Source organism: Brienomyrus brachyistius, chromosome 18 (assembly GCF_023856365.1).
Source record: "Brienomyrus brachyistius isolate T26 chromosome 18, BBRACH_0.4, whole genome shotgun sequence".
Lineage (NCBI taxonomy): Eukaryota > Metazoa > Chordata > Actinopteri > Osteoglossiformes > Mormyridae > Brienomyrus > Brienomyrus brachyistius.
This window is the reverse complement of record NC_064550.1, coordinates 4,635,626-4,661,083: the sequence shown is the minus strand read 5'-3', so window position 1 is coordinate 4,661,083 and position 25,458 is coordinate 4,635,626. Positions and strand designations below refer to the sequence as shown.

At 40.5% G+C, this 25,458-nt stretch overlaps 2 protein-coding genes across 6 annotated transcripts; one reads left to right on the top strand and one right to left on the bottom strand.

The window, feature by feature from the left end:
* Positions 1-353: 353 nt before the first annotated feature.
* Positions 354-4,634, top strand: LOC125712827 (stonustoxin subunit beta-like). 3 transcript variants are annotated; one of them, XM_048983316.1, is made up of 4 exons: positions 354-484; positions 1,057-1,113; positions 2,945-3,003; positions 3,522-4,634. In XM_048983316.1, exons 2-4 carry the CDS (start codon positions 1,094-1,096, stop codon positions 4,052-4,054), a joined length of 612 nt encoding a protein of 203 aa, XP_048839273.1. In that variant the 5' UTR covers positions 354-484; positions 1,057-1,093; the 3' UTR covers positions 4,055-4,634. The 3 variants fall into 3 exon arrangements, with proteins under 3 accessions (XP_048839273.1, XP_048839275.1, XP_048839274.1); XM_048983318.1 differs by having other exon boundaries at positions 415-472; XM_048983317.1 differs by lacking the exon at positions 354-484 and adding an exon at positions 500-727.
* Positions 4,635-4,864: 230 nt separating this feature from the next.
* LOC125712826 (pleckstrin homology domain-containing family M member 2-like) lies at positions 4,865-25,384 on the bottom strand. Of its 3 annotated transcripts, none has more exons than XM_048983313.1 (20): positions 24,162-25,384; positions 23,141-23,247; positions 22,882-22,991; positions 22,195-22,294; positions 20,363-20,450; positions 19,834-20,008; positions 19,398-19,457; positions 17,594-17,855; positions 16,783-17,502; positions 16,393-16,462; positions 16,198-16,288; positions 14,309-14,373; positions 14,069-14,157; positions 13,852-13,984; positions 9,297-9,478; positions 8,505-8,570; positions 8,082-8,241; positions 7,064-7,267; positions 6,596-6,712; positions 4,865-6,501 (listed from the first exon to the last, which is right to left on the bottom strand). In XM_048983313.1, exons 1-20 carry the CDS (start codon positions 24,219-24,221, stop codon positions 6,364-6,366), a joined length of 2,997 nt encoding a protein of 998 aa, XP_048839270.1. In that variant the 5' UTR covers positions 24,222-25,384; the 3' UTR covers positions 4,865-6,363. The 3 variants fall into 3 exon arrangements, with proteins under 3 accessions (XP_048839270.1, XP_048839271.1, XP_048839272.1); XM_048983314.1 differs by having other exon boundaries at positions 7,064-7,243; XM_048983315.1 differs by lacking the exon at positions 19,398-19,457.
* Between the last annotated feature and the right edge of the window lie 74 nt (positions 25,385-25,458).

Sequence of the window (25,458 nt, the reverse complement as noted above, 5' to 3'; positions counted from 1 at the left end):
ATCCAATAGGATCTGGTTTATTCTTTGTATTTAAAAATATCCCAATAGGATTCCTATAGGAGTTTGGTTCAAAAAAAAAAAAAACAGATTGTTTGATGTGGGTAAACTAGCAATCGATGCTCACTGCTGTCGCCACAAACCATAAACATGCACTTTATATCCTTTTTATCTTCCTGCTTTCATGTAATTACACAATTGCTGGCTTTGCCTCTAGGCTTTGTCCCTTGGTTACCGTGTTTAAGGTACTGTAGGAAACTTCGCTCAGCCGCCTGAACCCATCCCCATCCCAGCCTGTACTAGGAAGGCGGGCCGCGTTCGCTTTTCACTGCAATACCTCACTGCGGTGTCCTGCTGTGCGCCGCCTGACACGTATCATTATACGGAGCATTAAAGAAGCATTCTGCCCCTACCGTAGGAACCAAAGATATTCGCTTCAGTTTCTTACCGGTAGTTTTTACTGTCGGATTCGCTGGTAAGCTAACAGGTAATAAATAATTTCCTGGTTGTTTCTAAGCCAATGCACCTAATCAATATAACGCTATTAAAATAAAAGTGAGGATGAAACAGTGTGATGGCAGCAGTTCCGATGTTGGATTTCCTTCGTAACCGGCGCAGTCGTGGATAAAGTTACATACGACAGGCCCTGCAGCTGTCGCCCTGATCAGGATAGGATGTTAGACAACAAATAAAAAAAAAGTTGGGAGACGGGTAGCTTGTCCTTTAATAGGTAATGAAATGGAATCTATAACTTAAGGAACAGTGAAGAATCGGGTGATTTTTTTAAATATGTCATATATATATATATATATATATATATATATATATATATATATATATATATATATATATATATATAACGAAGAGCTAATTCATAATGCAATTAGAGATTCCTGCATAATAGTTAATATCAGTGAATATTACAACATATTAGTGCCGATATTATGTGATAAATAGCAAAATGTGGATGCCTGTGCAGATATGGATACAAAATTTATTACTCAAAATCAACTTCAAAGGGTAATGGTACATCAGTCTGTATATGTTATACTTTTGTAGTGCCTTTGACGACGTGCTCTTAAGATTCTGAGGAAACATGGAATCTGAAAATATGAGGTGAGAAAACGTGTTTTATGTGTGTGGCAGACTGAGAAGGTGAGAACTATATAGCATGTTGGGTCTCTGACCCTGTACCTGATACGTAGGTGGAAAATTGAAGGAACTGATGTCTTAGATCTCTTGAAGCAATTTAAAATCACCCATAACTATCACATGATTTTTATTACTGATAATCCTGATAACGTTGTATAACATTCTGCTTTCTTCTGTAACTACATTAGTTGCTCTCTAACAAACACCAACATTTAGGCCATTTGAGTTTTTAGCACCTAGTTTTACCCATATAGCTTCTGTACTTTTATTTTTAATAGGAAGTTCCCTTGCCTGCAAGTTTTATTTTACATATACTGCAACACCACCTCTTTTCTTGCATGTCCAGTCCCTACGGAACAATGTGTAACCATCCATATTATATTCTTCTCCATCATTGTCACTTAACTTCTGTTATTCCTGTAATGTCATAAGAGTCTGATGAAAAGTCTCTAAATCATGAATTTTGTTTCTAATACTCCTAGCATTTAAGTACAGACAGCAAAGGATAGGCCTTTTATAGTGCGCACTTTTATTATCATTTGGGGCTTTCCATCTCCCCAACCTACATTTTTAACTACCCCCCCTGTCCCTAGTTTAAACACTCCTCAACTACTCTACACATACGCCTCTCCAATACATTGGTTCTCCTCCTGTTCAGATGCAACCCATCCGGCTTGAACAGGTCCCACCTGTTCCAGAAGGTCTCCCAGTGCCCCATAAACCTAAACCCCTCTTTCCTACACCACCATTTTAGCCACGTGATTAATCTCATCATAGCTAACTTATCCTGGCTCTTCTTGCAATGTTGTGTTTTATAAATGAATGGATTATGGAGGACACCTGGAAAATATTACTGTGAGATTTCATGCTCTCCTTACAAAAACACAAAATGTGTTATTTCACATGACTGAAGGACATTGGCAAAGAGACACTCTTTACACATTGTATACTACAAAAATAGGTATGAGGTAAGAATGCCTGTTTTAAAAAACTAATTGCTGTGATAAAATCACAAAACAAAAAGTGGTGTCTCTCTGCTCAGGTGTGTCTGATGTCCAGCAGACAGAGGTGGCAATTTCATGTCCAGAAAGTAAAAATCCAGACCATGATTTACTTTCAGCCAACTAGATGAGCATTGTCACAGTCACAGAGTACTCATCTGGTTGGTTGAAAGTAAATCATGGTCTGGAGTTTTATTTTCTGGACCTGAAATTGCCAGCAATGTTACTACTGGGTACCTCAACCATGAGTACTGATGTGCATTGCAATGTTATACTGATGCCACTTTAGCAAAAAAGATACAGATGACAGGTAATTGATATGGTGGTTGTGAACCAACTTTAAAATGGAAAATGTATTGAAAAAACAGACACACCTGACATACACTGATTGGTCAATTTATTCGGAGCTCCTGCCATACTGCTTATTCATATAATTATCTAATCATAAAGATACGGGTCAGCAGAGGGCTGGCTACCAAATACTTTTTTTGGTACCGGCCGAATTGCTTGGATTCTATTGAGTATTGAAAAACGCCATGTCATTCTGTGCGAAATTTCACAGCTGAGAATGCGCTGATACTGTATTAAACACGCATTTTGCCCAAAATTCTTCTGTTGAATTTGCTCAGTACTGTTTTGTCATGAACTGTAAGTCTGCTTTAGTGAATAGGTGGGAGTATTTTCAGATGCTTGGACTCTTGTTCTCTTTGATATCATAATTTGATATCAATGTAAATTTCTGGGTTTTTTTTTTTTTGCCTGGCCCTGTACCTCAGTGACTGTTTGTCCTTCAGTTTTTCCCACAGTGTGGATCAGAGCCACGAGTCCAGGATTGGACCGGGGTTACGGAAGTGTAAGTCGTTCTGTACTGAACAGCTCCACCCATTTAATATTATTAAAATATTAAATTATTGAAGTATATTACTTTGTTTTAGTGTAATATTTTGACATGAAATGATTTGTGAAATAGAAGTGGTCTAGTTAACAATGTTGACCTACCTCTTTCAGAAAATATAAAAAACGTAACCAGCATCTTTTGTTTGCCCTTCAGTACTTTACATTGTTTATGTTGTCCATGTGTGATCTGATTTGTCAGCATCATATCTAATGTTTGGCACTTCAATATATTATCCAGTCTTTTTTCTGTCCCATGAATTTACCTTAGAGCAGCTGGCATAGCAAATAATTTGCTTTGCAGTATTTTCAAATGAGACACATTATTTGTACCTGGTATGATGTCTAAGGCTTAGTGCTTTTGAATGTATTATTGTGTGCTATAGTCTTCGTATTTGGTGTTTCTTGCTGTAAGGTAATAGGAATATGAAATGTGCCATTATCACAATCAGTATTTACCTTTTTCCCTCTGTTTAGACGTCTGTGAGCTTACACTGGATCCCAAAACACCGCATGGAGTTCTGTCTCTGTCTGAAGGCAACAGAAGGGTGACATTTGACGGAGAGAGCCAGTATAGACCAGGTGGCCCAGGGAAATTTACCGCCTGGCCTCAAGTCCTGTGTAGCCAGGGTCTCTCTGCTCAATGTTACTGGGAGGTTGAGTGGACTGGAAATAGAGCTGAGATAGGAGTGGCGTACAAAGCGATACGCAGGAATGATGACACTGCCGATTGTCGGCTTGGAGCTAATGATAAGTCCTGGATTCTGTGCTGCACCAATAATAGCTCCTCAGCTTACCACAATAAACAGGAGAGTGCTGTCGGTTTACCGCCCTCCTCCAGAGTAGGAGTCTATCTGGACTGGGTGGGCGGAATTCTGTCCTTCTACAGCATCTGCTGTGGGAAAATGACCCCTTTGCACACGTTCCACTCCCATTTCACTCAGCCTGTACATCCAGCATTTGGGCTGTACACTCTTGGTTGCTCTGTGCACATTTGCCAGCTGAAATGATTGTCTTGGGGAAAAAAAGACTCGTACAAAATCACTGCTGGACTGGGATTAAAAATGAGTTTCTCAGCATGTCATAAAAAGTTATACCCTAATTTCAGCTGATTCCCAAACTGCACAGAATGTATCAACTCTACCCTAGAAAAATGAGCATGTGTGTATTTCTGCAGGAAAGTATGTAATGACTCAATTGTACATATACATGTATGTATAATTTGTAAATCTTATTGCCCACAATTCATAAAATCTTATTTTGTGAAAACCCAGAATCAGGTTAAGCATTAACCATTCTCTGTGATCTGTGTACACTACTTTACAGTGTTCAGGAAAATGTGATAAACAAGAATTATATATTTGTGCATGAACTTTTATGAATGCAAGAATATATTTTTTCAAAATGTTAATATAATGCTTTGTAATATGTAACATTTTTAGTAAGACAAGATTCAACAGTATAATCCAGCTCTCAAAGGATAAAACATACAGTACAGATAACTAAAATACATGTTATAATCAGGGTCTGGAAACATTTTTCAATGTGACCGAAAACTGAAGTCATATAAAGATCCTAGAGATGGGTGAATTTGCTCATTCTGCTCATTTTGCTGTGCCTGGCCTGATTCCCACATATCTTTCAATGACACTTCCCCTGCCATACAGATCACTCATTAAAAGTAAATAGAGCATTCATAGTTATGGTTGTTCCTCAGAAACTGGACTTTTTGGGCAGATGGGTTGGACCACATGACTGTGCAAACAACTTCAGGATGATACAGAGCTTTCGAGCATGAAGACACCGAGAACTTTCTGGGAAACCAATTTAGATGTCTTTATTTGCATATTTACACAACATTGTACATATATACATCATATTGATGGAATATTACAGCATGCAAGGTTTAATATGCAACGAGGATATTTTTATTAGGATACAATTATTTAATCCCATTACCGTATTTGTATACTTCAAATGGTCACATACAAAATAAAAACTTGAATGGCTGAATAACCATTTTTACATTCAAGGTGAAGCTTGACCAGTCAAAATATTTACTTCATCATTGTCCAGCAATGTCCATACAATACGATATGTGTACCCTGATCAACTCCTCTTCATTCCTAAAATATTTATGATGGCAGGTCTAACTCCCTTCTTAGTCGTCACGCAATTGTGAAGTGCAGCTCAAAACATGCAAGTGGCTTAATAGTTTAAAAAGTAATAAATATGCAAGCAATATGCACACACAAAAAGTGACCGTTGTCTTAGAAGCAACCAATGTTTGCGTTCTCCTGCTCTCTCATTCATACACAAGTTAAGCAGTATGAATCCCCCAATCATGTGCAGTAAAGTCTACATTAGCACTTCTGTATGGCACAGTTATATTACAGCACTAATGAAATCATCAGCTGTCTCGTATTCAATGAGGGATTCCACACTTTGTACAATTGTTCTTTGCAGGCGATTCCCATTAGTGTGCCAAGCTGTAAAACAATAACCAGGGCAGCTTACTACTGACATTTTATCTTGTCACTATTTGATATTTATTTTTTTGGTGTTGGTATCAGGCACCAACATGCCATGTACCGCATCATATACATTCTACATGCTTGAAGAAAAGCAGCGATATTGTCCACTAGAGTGACCTGGGATATCTTAGGAGGCAAGTCAATATTAAAATTCCGGTTGTTCACCAATCCAGCAATTATAAAAACATACCTACATGTTCTGGGGAAGCAGTTTTAGCAACAGACTGTGGTATGATAGAACCAGTTTTTACTAGGTTCTTATGACATGCAGCTCACACATACACTGGTGGTGCTCTACCTTTTACTGAGGTTGGTTCATACTAGTGCCTGGTGAAAGGAGTTTTGTGCCCCATTGATCACAGGGATGAACACAAACACTGAGCTGCTATTTTATACATTAGCTTTCGTGATTAGAAGAACTATTACGATTCTATTCAACACCAGGCAGAAGTCCTACCTCCAAAATACCTTTAATGTGCCGCAGCTACCTCCATGCAATTATAACTGAATGAGACAGCTTATCGTTTTTAGGGGCTCGACTCTACTGCTGAATATAATCTCAGTTATGTACCGATCTGGGGGGATTTCTCAGTTATCTAGGGTTACTTTTACTAGAAGTCATGACTGTCCAGTAGGAATGCTCCTTACCTAAACTCTAATTGGACAATCATGACTTCTAGCTTGAGTAAACCTAACAAACGGAGAGATCCTGCTTTGTGTGAACACCTCCCAGGTCCTGCTATCCATGCAATCAGCAGGTGTTAGTGATACAGGCCCTTTGTCCTTTAGCACCAAGGTTCCCTTTGAGCTCGACCACGCTGCAGGCTGTCACTGCGCTGCCAAGCACTTCGAATCAGCCCCAGTGCCTCCCTACTCCTCGCCCGCATAAGGGGATCCAACATGGCCTTGCGGGGCAGGCACACCTGTGCATGATTAACATAGAGAGTAGATGCTATAAAAATCCAGTGGAAAACACCCAAATAATTCTTCAAATATTATTTTTAATGCCAGTGATACCTTAAAGATGTTTTTCCAGCTGTTCTCCAGTGCCTCCAGCAGACGAGCCCTTTCCTCACAGCTGCTGAAATAAAGGACCCATGGAGGCAGGAACTGAGCTCTGTCTACTGCAAACTCCTGCAGAAAAGAGGAGGTCTCATCTCCAGCAACATGCTGACACTGTGGACTACTTAAAATGAGGGTTAAGTGTTAATACTGCCCTACAAAAGTAAAACACAGTTTCAGTCTCAGCTTAGTTACTAAGAAAAAGGGTGTTTTGTTGCGGTTTTAGCGTGGATTTTGTACAGTTTTTTTGTTAGCCCTCCGCCAAAGAGACCCGATTTTGGTCATAACTCAAGTTTGATAAAATATACAGTTACAGTGTTTTGCATTTTTTAGACTAGTAACATAATGCAAATATTAACCCCCTACAATGTACAAGTGAGTCCAGCAATTTTCAATAACTATGAAGAAATTAAGGTGTCTTACAATGACACAATATTCTTTGTCCATTTCCAGACAAATGGCTGTAATGTCATGCAGTTCAGCCCCTCCTAGCAAGCGAAAGAAGTTTGTCTGGCAGTCCTGATGGCAGGTCAGCAGCCTTCTGTCCGTCAGAACCAGGCAGCAGGGGATACAGGGTGAGGGAGCTACTCCCTGAGGAATCACCTGGGAGCAGATAGAATACGAATTCTAGAAGAAGGAAAATTCCAGAAGAAGAAAAATCGTGGTTGATTTTACGTCCTTGTTCTGCTGACTTCCTAGACTAAATAACTAGATTGAATAATTTGGGAAATGAGGCGGCAGTGGTTAGCAGTGCAGCTCCCTGGTTGTGGTTCTCTGTCCCATCTCTGTAATTTTGGTGTGGAGTCTGCATATACTTCTTGTGCAGACACTCTTGGTCCACCCACATTACATGCAGTCTGATGAGCTGTTTTGCCAGTTGTTTCACCACAGTGTGTGGTTTTGTCAGATCATTTCCCCTGTGACATGGTTTAAGTTGTGCTCTGTGTTTGCAAGCATGCCGCCATTACTGTGCTGGATTAGTGGGTGGAAAATAACGGATCAATAGATTCTAGAAATCTAAGGGCACATATGTGTGGTATGGTACTTCTGGTACTTTCCCTTTAGTAAATAAAAATTAAGATGAGTGCTACTTCAATTTTGATGCGATTTGTCTTGAAATCAGAGGTAGATTTTCATCCATATGTACTTGTGAAGTGGTAATAAGATCCATGCCATACTTTTCAGTTATTACATTCACAGGATCAAATGTCTTCTGCAGTCACCCATCCCTTTGCTACCACTAAGCTTGCGGTGTTGCTTCAGTTTTGGTGCAATTTGTCTCACATTTTTATCTTCACTCATGCAATGTGTCTGCAAAGTTTGAAATATTCGTTTTGAGTTATAGCACTAATAAGATAAGCATCTACAGAGGACTGATCCTAAAACCGTAAGAGTTTTTCTTCATAAGGTCTCCTATTGGTTTAGTTTATTGTGGCCTTACCCCTTTGGACACAGACTGACAGAGCAACTGCATCCAGATGGCCATGTCCTGCTCATTTTCTGCACTGAGCTGCAGTGGGGGGTGCTCTGTCAGGATAATCTGGAAAGCATGTGGACGCTCAGTAGAGTGGGAGCGCCTGCAACCTCCACAGTGTTCCCCCCTACAGGAAGACCGAGGGAAGAACAGGAGAAGGCTTTACTTCTGACCTTTTCTCTATCCAGAAAATTTCAGAATGCCAGGTAATAAATACAAAAGCAATAAAGAAATGATGGAAGCAGATGGAAGGGGAAAAAAAGCATAGGGAGGTAAGCAATGAAGTTACAGAGGAAACAGGCACAGTCATACATCCAACCTTCTATCCATCCATACATACATCTGCACAGCGTGGTGGGGAGCAAAGGACAGGGGCCATAATGTATTTACCCCATGGTGATTGACAGAAGTGGCGTTACATCTGTTTTCTCTGCATACTGGTACAAAGTCCCATTGCTGTCCAAGCAGAAGAATCAGTATGAATATTGACAGTCAGCAACTGCTGATTAAGTTTCAGCAATGGCAGCAAAGCAGAGGTACAACGATATTGCATCCTGCAGGTCTTTACAAGCAGTGTGGCCTATAGCTACTGAAGTCAGAAGAAACCATTACAACAAATATATAAATAATGAGATAAAAAATAATACAATTTTAGGGACACGTGCAGAAGCTGGTAATCAGTCCCTTGACATAGGCTGACTTGAGAATTTGTAGGCTTAAAAAAAAACATTACGAAAAAACATCAATACTCCTGCAAACATTCAAGTAAGCTTATGATAAAGAATAGGGCAGGGCAATTCATCAAATTGTACTTTCAATTACGATTTTGACTGTGCCAACGAATATTAAAACAAAATAACCAAGATGAAACAATTATTGTGTCGTATCTCATTTCGGAGTGATGTTCCCGTTTTGTCTCGTTATAAATCCAGTGCACCCCTTCCCAGCTCTTTTTTATTTGTTTACTCGAAGTAGATTTAGGGTTCGCGGAAATCCAGTGTTAAAAAATTTGATCTCAATATTGACCAAAATGATCGTGGTGATGATTTCTGCCATACTGAATATATATTACTAAAACCAAATGAGAGACTCGTACGCTAAACAACAAGCTACTGAAATATATGGAGAACAAGCTACTGAAATATGCGGGACCATATGGATGAATCGAGAGGAGAAACCTGCCTGAGCACCATGTAACAGCTCTTCCAATGCTCCTTGCCAAGGTATGTGGTTCCTGCAAGATATAGCAGGGGTCCTTCCTTGGAGTCAGAGTGGTCGCAGGAATCTGCCCGGCTGGACACAGTCATATCCATTGGGTCCTCCCAGTGCACCAAGGCATACAACTGGATAGAGACTGCAGAGACCTGTACAGCACAACCAGAGGCTGAATCAGTAAACCAAACAAAATAATCAAGGCACAACAAAAGCAGAATTCTTATTAATGCTCCCAAATAACCCCAGAGCCTGTAGCTCGTGTGTAATCGAAGATATAAGGACTCCCAGACCTGAAGAAGCAATTCAGCTCAGTGATGCTACAACTGGATTTTTCATTCTTTAATGAACTATATACCTTCCCATGATTTGCCCAACACCATATCTGTTTAAACATTATCACTTTCAATATTGGCAATTGCTAAACTTTGCTTCAGCAATTTCATTTATGATTAACAACCATTTGTTTGTTAGTGAGTTTAGCCCCACCTTGTGCTGATTAGATTACATATGTACACGCTAACTTCTTTTCATACACCAAATGGCTGTATGTGGTGGCTGAAATGAAAATGTAAACTAATCAAAAACTAATTTGGGGGTGTGAAGAACTACTACTTGGAAATAATTTTCAGTACGTTTGAGCAAAATGTATTGGTCTGTGCATTATTTTGCTTGTCTTTATCAAGAGTGCCAATTTAATAGCAGACTATATGGTAATCCAAGTATTAAATGACAAATTATGCAATAATGAAGCTGAACACCTGAGAGACCAAATGGCACATGGTACTGTCTGGAATTCAGAGAATCAACACAAGGGAAATGTCATTAGGATTTTGCGGTTTCATAGCGTCCCTTTAACAATCAAGCCTACTTATAATAACTGTGACTTTTATTAGAAAACAATCAAGTTGTTAATTATCCCATTTTTTACATAACACAGACAATTAACAGACGATAACATCATAGAATTATAGCAATTCATAGCAAAAAGAGCAAACATGCTACAATTCCTTGACAAATAATTTAGGGCTGTATTCTACCATTGACTTAAGCGCTTTTATCTGCTTTTCCAACTAGGCTATGTGCTCCACTGGGCTGTATTAGGTCAAGTACCTATATATTGTCAAATGAAATATTGCACTGCACAGGTCCCTGGGGAGGTGCTTTGGGTCTCCCCAACTGGGGAGGAGGCCCCAGGGCAGACCCAGGACACACTGGAGAGATTATATCTGTTGGCTGGCCTGGGAATGCCTTGGCATTCCACCCAGTGGAGCCCAACCCCAGATAAGTGGCAGAAAATAGGTGGTTGGATGGATGGACAGACGGACGGACAATCTAGAAAGCCTAATGTAATGTTACTTTTATCTAGAAATAAATGTTACAATCCAACACGCATCATCCAATGATTTATGTAACCCAACAGTATATGGAAAGATAAAAAATTATAAAGATGAAAAGATGCATTTGCCATTTGCACACGTATGAGTACAGATACATTGGAATGCTTGTCTTTGCCTTCCCCATCTTGCTCTCCATGAGAGACAGACACATGTACAGGTGAGAGCAAGCTTGGGGTCAGCCAGTGTGCAGCACTCCTGGAGCTGGGGATTACAGGCCTTGGTATATATTAGTACATACAGAAATATATCACCATTAGGCAGTATTCAAGTGACATCTGTCTTGTCATCATGCCCAGCAGGCGAATCAAATAGACTAAATGTCTGATTGACTAAAAAAAAAATATTGTTTCAATTAGGATGATTATAAATAGGTTCAAAGAGAGTAGTGTGTCTTTGCAGTCCTAAGCCACAGTGCATGTACTTGCGCTCCCACAAGAGTGGGACAGACGGAGACGGGTGCAGAGACAGTGAAAGAGAAGACAGACAACCAAGAATACTCTGCATCAGTTGATAGATACTGAATACATTTTGTGGAGGACCGTGAAACGCTAATCTTTCGGTGCCGTCTCCTGGCTGAACAACTGTCCCGCTGCAACAGCCACTCAGATTTCTTGCAGGTCCTCATGATAGTGACAAGCACTTTGTCCGTGCTTGTCCGTGCAACCAGATCTTTCCAGAGGGTGGTTTGTGATGTAGTGCACATTTCCTAGTCTTCTGTGTCAAGGCAATGCTGCCCCACACATGTGTGTAGTGACATATAAGAGCGCATGAGGAGAATAAAGGGAACTTTTTATTGGGTGGCTATTTCCATAAATGCCCTCCAGGCCGTAGACTTAACACATGTCGCCATAGACACCGGCTGAAAATGAACAGGTGTACAGAAACAGGAAACGGCAACAAAGCATTAATGTGCCAGGCGGGTGTGACTCAGACAGACTAATCCTGAGTGTCTGAGCCAAATATTCAAACTCAGCCTGGCAGACTGGCAGAACTACCTGACCATAATACCTGCATAACTGATAACCATTCTATGCTGGGTCTATGTGTGGTAACCATTCTACGTGTGGGTTTGTAATGGCAGTGACTAGCAATTGGTTTGGAATAATACATCGCAGTCTACGCTGTAGCTTATAAGCTTGTTTGGACCATGGCAGTTGACTGCATTAATATTTTATCAGCAATTCATTCTAAACTTTCAGTCCAAGCTACTAATATCAGAGTGGAGACACTCTGTTCAAAACAATTCTGTAAAAGACCAAATATGCGTAACCAATATTTGTGGTGTAAATGTTGTGGTTTAAAAGCATAAGACTAAAAAGCATATGGATTCACTAATAAACATAACATGACCGTAGGATTTCTGTGTATTTTAATTTGAGTCACACAGTAAATAAATAAGACAGTGTTCCATTTTACACTAAGGGTGTAACCCTCTCCTTATGTAATGAATAAGTGCTGTAGCACGACCACACCTTCTTTGGGTTACGCACTGTGGGCGTCACCGTACTGCCGACAGGAGAATATGCAAAAAGCGTCTAATGGGAGATGATGGACCTTAGAGTGCAAGCATAGCAGCACAAATCTGGAGAAAAGCAACATGTAAGTAATTCATGAGTACAGGAAAAGGAACAGAGTCTTGGAAAAGGAACGGCAAAAACTATTTTTATATTTGCGACATACTCTTGTTTGGCTTTGTAAAAAAAAAAGAAACCTTGGAATTTAATTTCTCCTGGAAAACGTTAAGATTAACATCTATAGCTGCAATTGCTTGAATTTCCTTTCATTAGTCACTTTCATTCAAAGCATGTGCAAGTGAGGCAATGTTAGATTTTTGGCCAAGTGTACACAATACCTTTGCATCATAATTTATCTAATACGAAGCTATAAATTTAAATTTCATTTAAAGAAATGCACTAAATACTGATATATCCATTCTATAATTTATTTAGATGAATATCTATATTTAAATATAATATCTAAATTTAGTTTACTGTAAATGACAACTATTTTCAGATTTACAAACCTTAAATCATATGATCTTATACTAGCTACCTAAAAATTATTCACTAACTTCTGATACAGTATATTTTAGTTTTTATGTTTCTTACTGGGCGGCACAGTGGTGCAGTGCTTAGCACTGTCACCTCACACCTCTGGGACCTGGGTTTAAGTCTCTGCCAGGGTGTGGAGTGTGCATGTTCTCCCCGGCCCACCGTGGGGTTTCCTCCGGGTTCTCCAGTTTCCCCCCACAGTCCAAAAACATCCTGAGGCTGATTGGAGTTACCAGATTGCCCATAAGTATGTGTGAATGGTGGGTGAGTGTGCCCTGTGATGGGTTGGCGCCCCACCCTGAGTTGTTCCCTGCCTTGCACCCACAAGCTTCGGACACCCCGTGACCTGAATAGCATAAGCGGTTTGGACAATGGATGGATGTTCCTTACTTCACATTTATTACGTTGAATTGAGAGAAGAAAAAATAAAAAAATTAAAAAAAAAAACGTACATTTGTATTGCATAAAAACTTCATATGACGTTGTCTTACCCGTCATCTAAATCAGCTTATGCTGTGGGTACAACCATTTACCACTTACTAGACTGGGAAATATGATGATATTATCAGTAATCAACTACATCAGAAAAGAATCCCAGTGTCAATATCTGACCGTGACTAACTAGTGATTATCGCATTAGTCAGGGAAGTAGGCTTAGGCTACAACAAAGCAGAGCAACAGAAATTTATGATACGGCTTTCGCATCAGCCTTCTGGCCAATGAGCCGACGGCACATTACTTTTTAGATCTTGTCCAGCCCAACTACCTACCCTTCCCCAAACTAAAATTAACATTTTGGTATTTCCAGAAGTCATCTACGACGTTAACGTGCATCATTACAATTCCAGTTTAGACAGAAACATATTTCTCAGTACATTCTACTTTATACTGCCAAATCAATCTACATTTATGAAAGCACCTTTATAAAGCGATAAGTGAAGTTTAATCCTTTTCTGCCAGATTTGGTTATTTAGGACATGCGACAGATTTTACCAGTGTCACAGACAACTCTGGAAATTAACATGCGCTTACTATAGATCATGAGAAAATTATGAATAAAGAAAGACAACCCACCTCACACTGTGACTCCTGGGATACAAATTTAGTAAGGGCCAGCTTCTCCATGGTGGCATCCGTCAGGACGGCGGGATACGGCGGTTCCCGGCAACCTTTTATCATGGCAGACCTCAGCACACCCAGAAACCAGCTACAAGACAGTGTTCAGGATGGCTGGCATGAGAAAATTAAAATGTGTAGCAAAACAGATTCAAGTGTCCAATGTCCAACTCACACAGTAAGTGATGCATCGGCAGTGTCCAGCAGGAACTGCCGTCTTCGATTGGTACAGACGAGCGTGAAGGTCTGCTGATCGAGCCCCACCTGACACATGACAGCACTCTTAACTTGGGCACGAATGGAAATATGAAATTTATGTGGCAAGAAAACATGTCACTTCAATGCCTATTAAAAAAAGTATTGTTTTGCACTTATTTGGTGTCAGATGCAGGCAACACAGAGAAGGTGCACTCACAGAGATATAATCCAGCTCATTGTAAGACACTGCCTCCTCCACCGTATAAGGTTTCTCGGCAGCACCTGAGACGGAGCACAGGCATCACGTTCACATTTAGCAGCGACTGTTTCAGAGGCAACTTCCCTAAAGCTGTAAGAGCGAGAAATATTCAGCATCACTCACCACCAACCGGAAATCTTAAGTGGTGATAACAATCAGCCTTTAGTTAAAAAACACAGTTGACCTCATATTCAAAGGGAATTTCTACATGTGTGTAACTTGGAAAAGTGGTCTCTTCCTAATGTTCTACAATTATTGTGCAATTATGTTATCACTGTTTAAAGAAACAATATAACTGGCCTTCTTCGGGCTAACTGGGTTCATTTATGCTTAACATGGCCAAAGAGCTTTCTTCAAAAATTCCTGAATCTATTTTCGTTTTGAAAAATGTAAGAAATTGCTAAGAAACCGAAGAAATCATACAAAAGTATGTACTCCTCCCTTCACAAGCAGTGCAAACTGGTTCTAACGAGGACAGAAAGAGAATTGGTAGGCCCCGGTGCATAATTGCAAACGGATAAAATCATGAGTCTCTATTTTGAGAAGCAGACGCCTCACAGATAAGCTGGAAGATTGTATTAAATAATAGATAAATAAATAATAATAAAACACCAGTCACATCTGAAGAAGTAACTCTGGGATGATGAATGTTTAGGCAGAATTTCAAAGAAAAGGCCATATCTAAGACTGACCAATGAAAGGAGAAGATTAAAATGGGCAAAAACACACAGAAACTGGATGTAGGATGATTTGAAAAGCAGTTACTGAATTTCAACCCTGTTCAACTGTAGTGGGAGCAGCTTGACCAAGGGTACAAAAGAAGTGCCCATCAAGCCAGTCTAACTTGAGGGAGGTGCTTCAGGAAGGTGAAATTTCTGCATATTACCTCAAGAAACTGACAGCTAGAATGCCAAATCTCTGCAAGGATGCGATTACTGCAGATGAATAATTCTTTGATGAAAGCAAAGTCTGAAGCACAAAATCATTATTCCTAACCTTGTCGATGTCTTGCTTATATTTTCTATTAATTTTGTAACTTATTTGATTAATAAAAATATGAGTTCTCATGGGAAATGCGAAATTTTCTGAGCAATTCCAAACTTTTGAATGGTGGTGTATACAACACCAGAGTTTGCTGAGGAAATCAGAGGCACCTTTCAAAGGGAGTCCACTAAAATGCCAAAGTCCAAACACGCATAAGAATGACATCCAAGCATGTGTGTACATGCCAAACCCCAGACACGCCTGCTACAAATGTGACCCAATCTTCTGCAATGTTGGAAATCACTCCACCCAGAGCTGGCCAATCATTCTCAAAGTGACAAGATGGTATTATAGCATCATGTTTTTATTGTGCTGTGCTGAGCTGGAAACATTTCAAGTTTATTTGAGGAAAATAAGTGTATTTTAATAAAAAAACACACCTGTCTGCAGTGAAACATGAGATGAACTCAGGCTACCTTGCCTGCATAAGGCTGCAAAATTGCTGTCTCTCCTTTAGACTCACCTTAGGATGGCTAACATAATTGCCTTTGCCCTTTCAAGATGTCCGCACAACCATAAACCCCATGTTCCATGAACAGAACTAGACCTCAGAAATCAAATGCCTGATTTCCCAGCACCACTATCCACCATAGTAAAACCACACACAGATTTCTCAGCTAAAAACTGCAGATTTACTTTTTCATCATAACTCTTCGCCAGCTTTGTTGGCTCACAAAAATCATGGTACATTTGGTACATGGATGGAGCCACCATACCTACACTGTATGCAGGGATGAAACAGATTGCTGAATTCAAATGAAATTAAATTGAAATGCTTCAGTTAGCTTGAGGGCTGCACTCACCTTTACGGAGCAGGTAGATGTAACAGTCAGTCAGCAGCAGGTAGAGAGGCTGCAAATCACCCTCCATGTGGCCTGTACTCATCTTCACCATCTGGAAGGAGAACCAGAGAGGAGTACATCATTCCTGTCACATCCAATCAATGAGGAAAACAGGCATCACTGAAATTTGAGATTGTACAGGGAAATGCAGCTCACCTTGAACAGCTGTTCTTCGTTCTCCCTGAAGACGTGAATCATCAGCAGCAACAGGTGATTGTTATCTACCCTAGAAGACAGTCACTGTGGTCAGCTCCAGTTGTAGCTGCTTGTATGCTTTTAAAACCCACGCATGCATTGTGACGCTCATGTAGAGCTTTCATGGCTTCAGTGGTTCGTCATGCAATAACGTATGTAGTTACTTTTGTTACTGTGTATTATTATTATCATTAATATTATGTACTTTATCATGCTTTTTTCTGATGTCCCTACAAATTCAACTCAAAGATAGAATTGTGGAACAGATCTCATTTGTAACCTGGAGCTACTAAGCTGCACATGGAGGCTCCACATCAGTCGCTGTGTAATGCTGTATAAGTAAAGTCCAACCTGAACTCTGCAGGATGACTACAGTCCAGTGGGCTGGACCTATGCACCTCCTCATCTTCCTCTTCCTTACAGACAGCAGAACCTGCCTCCGCAGCCAGTGGACATGTTTGCTCCTGGTCCACCTTTGATAATGCAGCTGAAGTAACATCATTAGCTTTCGGTTCTGCTCCTTCATCCTCTTGCTCATCCTCATGGTCGCCATGAGCAGCTTCTTGCTGGCCATTCTCTGCAGAGTCATATAAGCTACCGCCTGGGCTAGCAGGGTCTGGACTGTGGGGGGCGAAGCGGTAGAAATCTGCAGGGGCTGGGAGCACATGCAGGAAGCCAGCATTGGGGACCTGGGATCTATCAGGGGTGTCGACCTCCGAGACCCCTGGACACAACTGCTGCTGAGATAGCCACTGCCCGTTGGTGACTCTGCCTGCCTTGTCGCCCTTCCCACCAGCCTGGCCATCTAGAGGTCCATTCAGCCGGTCCACCACTGCTTCTAGCGGCTGTCCCATACTGTCCATGGAGGTGTCTGACATTTCTGGAAGACGAAGTCGGCTTTCGGCATCATCCTCCTCCTCAGAACCCTGACGACTGGGTCTCATCTCCTCATTCCCCTCCTGTATGCCTCGGTTAATGTCGTTCTTCGATGGAATGTTGTTGTGGGTGGTCACAGTTTCCGAGGCTCCCTTTGCGCGGCGCTTCTTTCCCGGCTTTTTGCGACGGCCCACTCTGATGAATCACACAACGTTAACGGCACCCCTGCCATGCACCAGTATGCAGCAGTGGTAACATGTAAATCAACGACGAGGATGCAACTGACCTGATGACCTCTAAGTCTGTGCCTACGCCCTCCGTGTCCCCTTTAGTTGTGGTGTCCTCCGGACAGGATACTTGCACAGGAATGACAGTAACGAGTGAGGGCTTAGTGCTGGCCTCCTCGTTGAATGGGTTGTAGCGAAATGTGGGGCTGCGTGGGATTACTTCCCCTGATCCAGTCCCTGTGCACAGCGGAGTAGTGATGAATGTTTGGGGATCTGATGCACCGGAGCGAGGGCAGCTGGCCGGATCTGTCAGGTCTCCTTCTGCAAGAAAGGAGGGAAATGCCAACTATAGTGAATGACAAGGAAGCAAAGACCACACTAGTGTTCACAGACAGTAACAGTGAGAAACAAAAGGAGACGTAACAGAAAGCACAGCAACATACACCTACTCACCAAGAAAGCCTGTACCTACTAATCAGCTACAGAGACTCAGACTGTCAGGCATAAGGCTGGGCGATATAGCGGTAAAAAATTGTATCGCGATTATGAACATTCATACCATCTGCAGTTTGAATAACGCGAGTATTGTGATATAGCCTACACTAATTTTTATTGAATAATTGACAGTTGTAAAGTACTATTTTTACACAAATTCCATTAAGGTATGAGTCTGTTGTTGGCATAATTTACCATTAAACCTGTCACGGGCTCCATAACCATTAGTGAAAGCATCATAATCAGGAAAATTCCATTTGATTTTTTTATTAAAATTAGATTCCGGTTAAGCAAAAAAATGGAGCATGGACCACTGAAGTAAAGAAATCATGACTTGAATTATAAATTGGGATAATTACTGAAATCATTTGATCAAAAATAATCATTGTGATACAATATTTTGCCATATCGCCCAGCCTTAGTTAGGCATGCAGAAAACAGCATCTTCATTAAAGAATTGTGGGCAACTAGAAAATCCCAGTGTCCTCCTGTCCTGTTTGTGAAGCCAGCCGCTGTTATTACAGAAAGTTAGTGATGCTGTATGACCGGAGGAATCTGCGGTAAGATACACGGATGACACCTCCCCCAGAAAGTACCTGGTAAACACACCCCACACCAATAAATAAAATAAAATATGTATATATAAAAAAATAATTCAGAAATGACACCAGAGTTGGCCAGTGGACAGTATAGTTGCCTTGGACCTCCAGGATTGGTGGCGGTACAAATCCTACCACTGCTCTGAGTGCATGCAGTTTGCATGTTATCCGTGTGGCATTCAGGTTTGCACTGTTCAAAAGCACACAGGGAGCCGGAATGACCTCTCTACATGGCATGCATGTATGCACACTATAATAAACTGAAATCCAGTTCAGGGTGTTTCCCTGCCCTGCGATTCCCGAGATGGACTCTCTGTTACCCTGTACTGGATAAGCAATTAGAAAATCTAGGAGCATCAGTCATGACTAGTATTTTAATTAGCACAATGGCTCCAAAAATGAAAAACCTACCAGTTGGTAACATTGTAAAGATGTTATATTGTTTTTACAATAAATATTCCAACCAGTTCATAAGCTTAATATAGAAAGATGCACACGTAAATGTAAAAATACAGGGTTCATTTATGATAGATTCATAAAATAATTTTGTTTCATCGATGTTTCCAAATGAGAGAGATGTCCAGTCCTGGAGCAAACACAACTTACACACAGCCTGCCTTGGCAAGGATGACCGAAAATGTGTAAATGTTAGAACATGCAGGTTTATACAGCGAGGTTTGAACAGGTGCATAGCAGTTAATTGGGTGAAGCTGGGAAAATAAACAAGAAAGTGCATTTGGGTTGGGGGGGGGGGGTAACCATTTCCCACCTTCCCATTCTGCATTTGGTACTGACTGCAACACAGGGAAGATGTCACCGAAATCATAATCTAAAAAAGGAGGGATGAGACATTAGGTGGAAATGTATGACCAGAGTGACAAAGGAGGAAAAACAGAAGATGAAAGAAAAATACTGGTATAACAAAATAGGCATGAAAGCTTACTACACATAAATCTGAAAACTATCTGCATTACTACAAATCCGGCAGGTCCAAAAGCCTAAACTGGATATTCATTAACATGAACCTTCACAATACAGTGTACTGTACTCAGTGTGTGACAGAACACTGGTGGTTCCTTCAACAATTGGCTGTGTTGCTTAACTGGTGATCAAATTTTCATCTACATTTTTTTTGCATACGAATTTAACGAGTACTGCTTGGCCATCTATCTGAGTCGACAGAGGGTATGCCCTGCATTGCATACCCTCACTGGAGGGCGCGATGGCGCTGTCATCCCACTCCAGGTTGGTAGAGGTCAGAGATGTGAAGGAGTGCAGGGACAGGCTATCTGAACTGGGCAGCCTCTCTTCGAAGTCCAGCAGGTTCTGTGGCTTGTAGTATTCTGGCATGTAAGGGGCCACATCCAGGTATGGAACATCCTGCTCAAGGAAGAGTAGCAGGGAATTTAAGGAGAGTCACTGCACAGTCCAGCTCTTTGCCAACCCCATGATGCTGCCAGAATCAAAATGATCATTTATGTTTTCACTCAACAATAGAATTACAGCAAAAATTATCCCAGATTATAGCTTCTTATTTCATTTAACCATTTTAAGTTGAGGGGCACTGCAATCTCTTATTTTCTTTAACTTTAAAATTGGCAAAGTGACTCTCAAACGATAATACCCAATATTACCATCTTACAATTTTACAATATGAATCAATTCATTAATGAAACAACACTGAACGGTATGTTAAGATTATCTAGCATCATAGCAACATAAGCATTAACATACCAGCTCCAAGTCGAAGCGGATGAACTCCAGTCCCGACACTAGGGTGAGGAAGAGGGCGAGGTGGTCATGACTGCATACCAAGGCATGTCTGAAAGAAAGAAATACAGACAGACAGAGAGAGAGACACACAGACAGACAGACAGAGACAGACAGACAGAGACAGACAGACAGAGACACACATGAATATTCATATCTTTTTGGGAACCAGCCATTCATTTCTATGGGCAAAACCCTAATCCCAACAACAACAATGACCCCCATACCCAACCATAATAAACCAAAGTACAAGACTTTTGGCATTTTTCATTCTTTTGATTGCAGTCACAGACTTTTATAAAACTGAGTTATATCCATCTTTGAACCAGGGAGCAGAAAGACTTGGGGTCAATTCCGGGAAGCCAAGAGCCCGAGGCTGAGAAATACTCTGACAGGATGCCAGGACATTTTCTTAGCATGACACATAATACATTTATGTGTAGAATGCAGTAGGTGAACATAAAAATTAACTTGAGTGATCGTACTACAAACTGTTCCAGGATAATGCAGATTATATTTCCTTAGTGGTGTCCTACCATTGACACTCTCTTTCACAGTATTTATTTTTAATAACTCATGATCATCAATCCTAGCACGTGCAGGAGATGGCTGGAGATCTTTAGCAGCTGCTCCAACTTTCTTTGCCATCTCCTTAATCATAGTACATTAGGCCCTTGTGCTCATCTGTTTCCCCAAGCTTCTGACATGCTTTTCAGCCATTATTACATGCTAGTACCCTCTGCATAATTTTTTCCGAAATTTGAGGACATCTTATACCATGAATAAAACAAGTGATTCTTGTTCTAGAAGTGAACAAGGACTGTGGGTCCTACAGTGGACCGACGTCCCATCCAGGGTGAACCCCACCTTGTGACTTATGAAGCCATGCATGGCCCCCCTACTTTGTTGTTGTTTTTTTTGTTTGTTTGTTTTGTTTAATTCACTAATCATCATTTATAGAAATACCAGATCACATTTCATGCACAAAATACATAAACTGATTATCAGAATATATAAAGAGATAATCTGAAAAGGTACACAGGCAACTGTACAGAGAAATAATCACAATAAATGTGCTCTAAACATTATACCAGTGGAGAAAGCTATGGCTGGAATTACACTGCCAATTTGGTAACGAAAGGGTGAAGCAACACAGCTGAGTTTGCAGCATGCATATCACTTCCTGTATACTGTCATCTCTGCAGATTCCGTAGCAAACTCCAAGAAGTCTAGAAAACTACATAGGAATTCAGGGGTATATACACACATTGTCTTCAAAAGTATTGTTCCTAAGAAACACATCTGCACATATGCAAAATGGAGTACAATGTCGTGCTAGACATGAAGAAGTAAAGCACCCCCCTCCCCCCAAACACTGGGCCTTCCTCCACCGTACATCATGTGTGGAATGAGGTTTAGGCTGCTGGTATGCTGCGTTTTGTTTCCTCATAACATTTTGTCTCATCAGTCATTAGAAAACTGCCCCAGCAGCAATTTGGAATATGCAGATATGGCAAACTATGGCAATTCTCCAACCTCAGTGATTTACTGTGTGCCTTCCCTTGCTAAGCTAAACAACCGATTCTCTCTTTCACTGGCTGAATTAAAACTAAGACTTTCCTTTCTGCTATTCCAAAGGAACCCATGCAAACAACGTCATACATACTAAGCTCACCTCAGGTCCCTCCGTTTTATATATTGGTATGACTGAAATTATTTTGAAATATGACTGCCATGTCAAGCATGCCATCTTTTGACCACCTGCTCACTTCTGTAAGCACTTGCAGTTGCCTTACTTGAAATAGTACTTCTGCAGCAGTGCCTGGTTCTCCTGGAACAGACGGAGGTAACTCTCCAGTGAGCTCTCACTCAGTGCCAGGTACAGCCAAGCCCGGCCTGCACACAAACCAGACAGAACTGCTTACTAAGGCATACACTCAAGCTGTCTCACTGGAAACCGACTTTCAAGAAGCATGATGAGGCCTAATACTATGGGCACAAATTTTATTTTAAAAAATTTAAATCTTCATGAACCTTCTGCCCTTGTTAGGCTCCGATGGATATCATGCGGGAGAGTAAAAGAAGACTATTTAAGTGAAAGGAATACATTTTCTATGGTCCGTTTTTACAGTGTCTGTCAGCACAAGCTGTGCTAATACATGCAGTTGCTGTCTTACTAATGAGTTGCTGATAGTGGCCGGTTGTGTGCATGCAAAAACATGTAATTATTGACAGAAATTGATAGTTCAGGTCAAAAATGTAAAAATCTAGACCAAGATTTTGTTTCAACCAACCAGTTCAGTATACAGAGTGATGGTCAGAGAGTACCGAACTGGTTGGGTGAAATAAATGTAAATAATGCACTCTGATTACTCAGGGTACATGAACAGTGGCCTATTAGGACTTGAATTAACAATGTCCTGAATAGAGTAATAAAGCCTGACCTTGTAACCACCTGGCCGTTTAACAGAAGTTCTACTCACTGCGGCCGAGGTTGGTGGCGATGTGCTGCAGCTCCTCAATCTGGTGAACGGCTTCCCGACGAGTGAAATGAACAACTAGAACCCAATAGCCCAAGGAGATGTCTTGAAGCCTAGAAGAGATTCGAGAAAGGGGGAGGTGCTGAATCCAAACAAGACCTTCACAGGAACTCTACGCCTGCTTAATACCCCAACTACAATAAACTGGGTACATGGGCACATATAACTACACATGCAAACCAAACCCTCTTTGCTGACATACCCATAGAGCAGAGCATGGTCCAGATGCTCACACAGACGCTGTAGGACACGGTCATGATTCCGGATGGCTGGTGTCTCGTCCTCACAGGCAGCAAAGTAACTCTGCAGCTACGGATGGAAAATTTCCTAGTTAAGCGTTAGCATCCACATTACTAAACCACATTCCCCACACATGTGCCTTAAAGCAATGTATTTCTGTACACAATTGATGTTCTTTAAAAATTCTAAATAGGCATGCTGGACTACTATAAAATTATAATTCTTTGGTGACCAATTTTATCGTAATTGTGAAATTATTTTGAATATAACCAATATTATAATGTCACAGCGATACAACAGAACAGTGCAGTCACATATATGGTTAATTATGTCAATATAAGACAGCACACTCCTTCACAGAGAAGTACATAAAGCTGGAATTAAACAAGGATCACCAGCTAGAGTCTGAATGGGTGACCTAATCCAAATTTCAAGCAGCTGATTATCATGTGACCTGATGGCCCTCTACTGGAAAAATGAAAAAAAAAATGCAACTAGAAACAAGGGGAAAGACTGACAAATGACAGACAGGTGACTATCACAAGATCAACGAGAAAATCGTTAAGCAAAATAAATAAAAAAGAAAAAAACTACAGAAACTATTTTATAACGAAACAAGACCGTGCTATAACACCTGCTCAAGAGCATGCAAGAAGAGATTATCAAAAGCTGTTAAAACGTGGGGCGAAAGGAATGTTGTAGACGTTAATTGCATGAAAATCAGCGCACAATACTCAGTTATCCAATATCCAGCAATTATCCTTAGTCACGCAGAATGTAACATAAGCACGTGGGGAAATGTAATACTAAAGCCTTTATGATGACCTTAATATTCCTGACTAACATTACCACCGTTAATACACCAATATGGAGTCATTTCTGCCAATTTTCCAATACTATATTATCGCATAAGCCTCAGCATAAACCTACACATGCCAGTTTAACAGTGTCTGTCCAGATTATCCCGAATATTTGTCACCTACCTTCTTCACGGACAAGGAAATATTCTCCAGGATCCGGTCTATAACTCTGGGTTGATCCATGAGCCTTTGTCTCCGTCCTTGCCTACAGATTTCAGATTCTCTCCAGTAGGACTATCGTTTGTTATCCCCTATGCCTCAAATTATGTAAAAGTTTGTTATAAGTATTTTACAGGTAAGCTTTTTTTCCATCAAGCTGATCTTTTCAATATTACACCTTTAAAAACACAATTAATATGCACACGAGCGAGTCATGTTACAAAATAGGGCAACTACGGGGGAAAAAATATTTGGCAGAATGCAGCAGTTCTGGGAGTGCATGGGGAAACATTAAAACTCAACTGCAACTTAACTAACCTAGTTAATGAAGATCATTTAAAAACAGATTCCTTTACATAGTTTATCACCATTAACTAGCACAGAGGTGACGAATCACAATCATTGTAATAAACAGTTTGAAATAAAGTAGCTACCAAAGTACCAAATACGAGCCAACTGCATATTACCATGCCAATTTCTTCGAATGAAGGAAACAGTTCTGGAAACCGGACATTTAAAATGACTTTAACCGATATTGAAGCTAGCTGTCAAATGTGGTTTTGCTATGTAACATTTAATTTGAAACGACTGTTCATCTTAAGTTAACGCCGTTCTTGCATAACAACGATCTATGCCGAAATCGGTCATAATTTGTAAAATGAGACATCCAGGCAACTCGGTAATGTTAAAACTTTTGGAGAAAAAAATCTACCAAACCTGTGAGCTTTATGGTTTCAACATCGCAGATTACCAATGTTATGCTTTGTCACAGTATGCCGCTATTTAAAACTGAAAGACTGAACATATTTTAAAAATATTCCTCTTCGATATTATTTATGTACACTACATTCTTACTAAACGATGATGGAATAAGAAACATGACATTGCCTGAACACTCCGATGTTTCGTTACAAGGAAATACATCTAGTATCTTCGATTCTTTGCTTAAAAGTAGACTGTTTTCAAGCTTCTTGTCGGGAGTCTATCTGCAACCGACAGCTAACTCCCATCATACGGACGTGTTTCTATTCATTCATAAAATCGCCACATATAGTGCAACAACAAATCCCACTGTTAAGGAAGTTAATTTTAATCCGGCTACCGCTAAATTAAATTAAAATGTAAATACAACTTGCGTGGATTTAAGGAGTGGAGTTGACATCGAGCTCGTGACTCCCAAACGGATATGACATCATTTAGTTGAAGCCGAATTTAGATGTACCACGTGTTCATCATCAAATGAAGAGCAAAGCCAAAACAA